The sequence below is a fragment of the Triticum aestivum genome, chromosome 4B (assembly GCF_018294505.1).
Source record: "Triticum aestivum cultivar Chinese Spring chromosome 4B, IWGSC CS RefSeq v2.1, whole genome shotgun sequence".
Taxonomy (NCBI): domain Eukaryota; kingdom Viridiplantae; phylum Streptophyta; class Magnoliopsida; order Poales; family Poaceae; genus Triticum; species Triticum aestivum.
In genome coordinates, this window is record NC_057804.1 from 531,717,153 (window position 1) to 531,721,370 (window position 4,218).

General features: G+C 57.5%; 1 protein-coding gene across 1 annotated transcript; it reads right to left on the reverse strand.

Annotated features, from left to right (window-relative positions):
- Positions 1–285: 285 nt before the first annotated feature.
- Positions 286–2,134, reverse strand: LOC123093121 (polyol transporter 5). The gene is made up of 2 exons (XM_044515028.1): positions 1,897–2,134; positions 286–1,794 (listed from the first exon to the last, which is right to left on the reverse strand). The coding sequence occupies exons 1-2, from the start codon at positions 2,018–2,020 to the stop codon at positions 359–361; spliced, it is 1,560 nt and encodes a 519-aa protein (XP_044370963.1). The 5' UTR covers positions 2,021–2,134; the 3' UTR covers positions 286–358.
- Between the last annotated feature and the right edge of the window lie 2,084 nt (positions 2,135–4,218).

Below are 4,218 nucleotides of genomic sequence, written 5' to 3' on the forward strand. Positions count from 1 at the left end.
CGGGGGAGTAGTTGTTATAAATCTGACGGGCAGAATCCATCCATCCATTACTAGAAATCTGACATTCAGGATTCGAATCACAAGTACGAGTATTCAACAAAGTTAGTGAAGATCAAATTTGGCTCTTATAGTCGTTGGTTTATACTCTCTCCGTCTTAAAATATAAGACGTCTTTTAACATTTGTGTAGTGTGGAAAAACATCTTAAATTATTATGAGACGGGGGGAGCAGCTTTGACCGTACGTAGGCGCATCCATTTTGACCGGCCGAATCCAAACTCACAAGTATGAATACTCAGCTAGTCATTGAAGCTTTTGGACGGCCGCTGATCAGTAGTACCACATACAGTGTTGACTCACTACTGAGCAGTCAACTCCGTGGACTTGGCATGCCCATGGCCGTCTTCTTTCTCCACGCCATCGCCACCACCGAAGAGCTTCTCGGTGTCCTCCAGGCCCCGGCCCCTCGTCTCCGGCAGGAAGCAGTACATGAACACCCACCCGGCGGCAGCTATGCTGGCGTAGAGGTAGAAGTTCCCGGCGAGCGTGATCTTGTGGGAGAGCGAGTAGAAGGACATGGTGATGGCCCCGCTCATGATCCGGTTCATCGCCGTGCCGAGCGCGCACCCCTGCGCGCGCAGCCGCAGCGGGAAGATCTCCGAGCTGTACACCCACGCGATGGGCCCCATCCCGATCGAGAACGACGCCACGAACGTCAGCACCGACGCGATGCTCACCCCCGACAGCGCCGTCGCCCCGCCCGCCGGTGAGCCCCGCTGGGCGATCACGTGCAGCGTCGACGCCAGCGTCACGAGCGACACTACCATCCCGCCGGCGCTGGTGAGGAGCAGCGGCCTCCGGCCGACGCGGTCAAGGAGGAACGTGGCCACGAGGATGAAGAGCGTCTTGGTCGCGCCCACCGAGATGGTGGCCCCGAGTGTGTTGGCGTCGGACTTGATGCCGGCCTTCTCGAACACCCGCGGGCTGTACAGCACCACGGAGTCGATGCCGGAGGCTTGCTGGAAGAACTGGAGGCCGAGGCAGGCGATCAGGATGCGGCGCACGGGAGGCGTCGGGTGCAGCAGCAGGTCTCTCAGGACGCCCTCGCCGTGGGCGCCCTTGTTCTTGCGGACGATGGCGACCAACTCGTCGTTATCATCGTCGGCGATCCCTTCGGGGATGCCGACGGCGTTCTTGATGTCGGCGAGCCGCTCCACGGCCTCCTCGGGGGAGTCGGAGGTCTTCTGGAGCACGCGGCGCGCGTCGCCGATGCGCCCCTGCATGACGAGCCACCTCGGCGACTCCGGCATAGCGAGCACGCCAACAGCGAGGAAGACCGGCGGCACGGCGCCGGCGAGGAACATGGCGCGCCAGCTGAGGTGCACGGGCAGGCCGTGGAAGGCGTAGTTGGAGATGTAGCCGAGGAGCACCCCGGTGTTGATGAACACCTCCGGGAAGGACGTCAGCAAGCCGCGGGCGGAGGTGGGGGCGACCTCGGCCGTGTACACCGGCGCGATCATGAGCGCGTAGCCCACGCCGACGCCGGCCACGAAGCGGCCGAGCATGAGGACCGCGTAGCTCGGGGCGAGGCCCATGATGAGGGCGCCCGCGAAGAAGATGACCGACGCGAGGACCATGGTGTACCGCCGGCCGATCCAGTCGGACGTCTGGCCCGCCGCGAGCGAGCCGACGAGCGAGAAGATGTTGATGATGCCAGCGAGGACCTCGATCTGCGTGTCCGTGATGTTGAGGTCCCTCTTCATGAATATCTGCGCGCCGCTCATCACCGAGACATCTGCTCGATGGCGCCGCGCGCGCACGCACAAACACAAGAATGTTAATAGCTGCACATTCGCGCGTATCACATGATACGAAAGCTAGTGAGAGGTGCACGAACCATAGCCGAGGAGGATGGAGTTCATGGAGGCGAGAATGGCGCAGGCGAGGGCGTACTTGTTGAGGGGCGCGCGCTTCGCCGGCGCCTCGGCGGCGGGGATGTCGGCGGCCACATCCTTGGACATGGTGAAATTGAAACGGGGGAGGAAGTTAGTCTGCGAAGTGGCTCTCGGCACACTCGACGTGTCCTGCTCCTACGCGAGCCCGCACCGCTGCCTTCGCAACTCGCCTTCGCACGCTCTAAATACTGGTCTTCATCCTCAGATTAATAGCGCCCAGTGAGGACCCAGGGCGTTGCTATCATGTGAGAAAAATGCCGCGCGAATCTGCGAGATAGTCTTGCAGGCGATCGGCGCCCCGTTTACATGTGGAGCCAGACGACTCAAGCGAACACTGACATGAGCTGCATGCATGCATGGCTCTCAAAATTGAGAAATGCCTTTAGTTTCTCGAACGTATGTGTCGCTGAATAAAGGGTGAATTTGTGTTCTGTTGTGATTGGAGTTTGAAAAACGTAGATTTGGTGTGTTGTAGTAGCCATTTTGTGTCGTTTTCAGTAGAGAAGGATGCTAGTCTACGTTTGGGATTGTCCGGGTTAATATATGTTCCATCGTGCTGCAATTTCCCACCGATAGCGTGGAGATGACAACGATCCTAGACTGTCCAAAAACCGCTACTCCTTTGTTTTTCTACACCCGCAAGAAGTTCAGAGCTAAGCACTTCTTTTTAGTACAGAGCAGGCACATTTGTTCGTGTTGTATACTCCCTCCGTCCCAAGAGCTGATTTAGACAACTTTATACTAAATCAACTACACTTATTTTGGATGGATGGAGTATATGAGTATGACGTGTAACAAACTGGTAAACCAGCCAACAAATTGCTTTATTTGGCTAATAGTTTGCTAGTGGCTCATCCCAAAGGTTCCGGGGGCCTCGGACATCCGCCAGTTCCGCTCGATCATCGTGATTAACGTGATCTTCAGGATCCTGGCCAAAGGGTATGTCAATAGGGTGACCCTTCTTGCGGACTTGTCACCCACCCCAACCAATCCGCCTTCATCAAAGACCGATTTTATTTTGGATGGGGTGTTGGTCTTTCACGAAATCATCCATGAAGTCCGATCCAAGCACCACCGCGTTGTGTTCCTTAAGCTCGACTTTCATAAGGCCTACGACACGGTCCACTGGCCCTTCCTCCGGGAAGTATTGCTTCGGAAGGGCTTCGACGACCGCTGGGTGACCCGCGTTATGCAACTTGTCACCTGCGGTCGGACGGCGGTCAACATTAACGGCGAGATCGGTCCCTAGTTTCCCACCTTATGTGGGGTGCGCCAGGGTGACCCGTTCTCCCCGTTCCTTTTCAACATGGTTGTCGACGCCCTTGTGGTCATCCTTGATAAGGCCAAAGCCTGCGGCCATATCCGGGGCGTTGTCCCCCACCTAGTGGACGGAGGAGGGGTTTCCCTCCTCCAATATGCGGACGACACCATAGTCATGGTGGAGGGCTCCGCGTCCGACATCGCCAACCTAAAGTTCCTTCTCCTGTGCTTCCAACAGATGTCGGGACTCACCATCAATTTCGACAAGAGCGAAGTGATGGTCCTCGGCTACCCCTCGGACGATGCTTTGTCCATTGCGGACTGGCTGAACTGCCGCCTGGGCTACTTCCACACGACTTACTTGGGGGTGCCCATTAGTGACTCCCGACTCACCGTTGCGGATCTCCGCCCGACGGTGACTAGGATGCAGCACAGGGTTGAACCCTGGAGGGGACGCTGGCTGTCGAAAGCTGCCAGGGTGATCCTAATCAACTCCTCGCTTGCCAGCCTTCTCTGGTTTCTCATGAGCTTCTACAGCCTTCATGAGACCCTCCATCAGGAGGTGGCCAAATACCAGTCGAGGTTCTTCTGGGCTGGTGAGGGCGACAAGCAGAAGTACCATATGGTGAGATGGCCCGACATCTGCAAACCCAAAGACCAGGGTGGCCTTGGGATCCTGTCATCCCGACGCATGAACATTGCCCTCCTGACTCGATGGCTGTGGCGTATTGCCAATGGGGAGGGAGGCCTCTGGCTCACCATCATCTGTAATAAGTACCTCCGTGGCCAACCTCTTGCCTTTTGCCAACGTACGGGTGGATCCCAGTTCTGGCAGTCCGTGATCCAGCTTCTGCCCGTACTACGCATCAGCACATCCATCTTGGTTGGCTCCGGGGCCTCGACCTTGTTCTGGTTCGACCGCTGGCTAGGGGAATCCCCCCTGGCTGTGTGATTCCCAGAATTATTCGCCATGGCGGCTGACCCTCGGGTCTCTGTCGAGACGG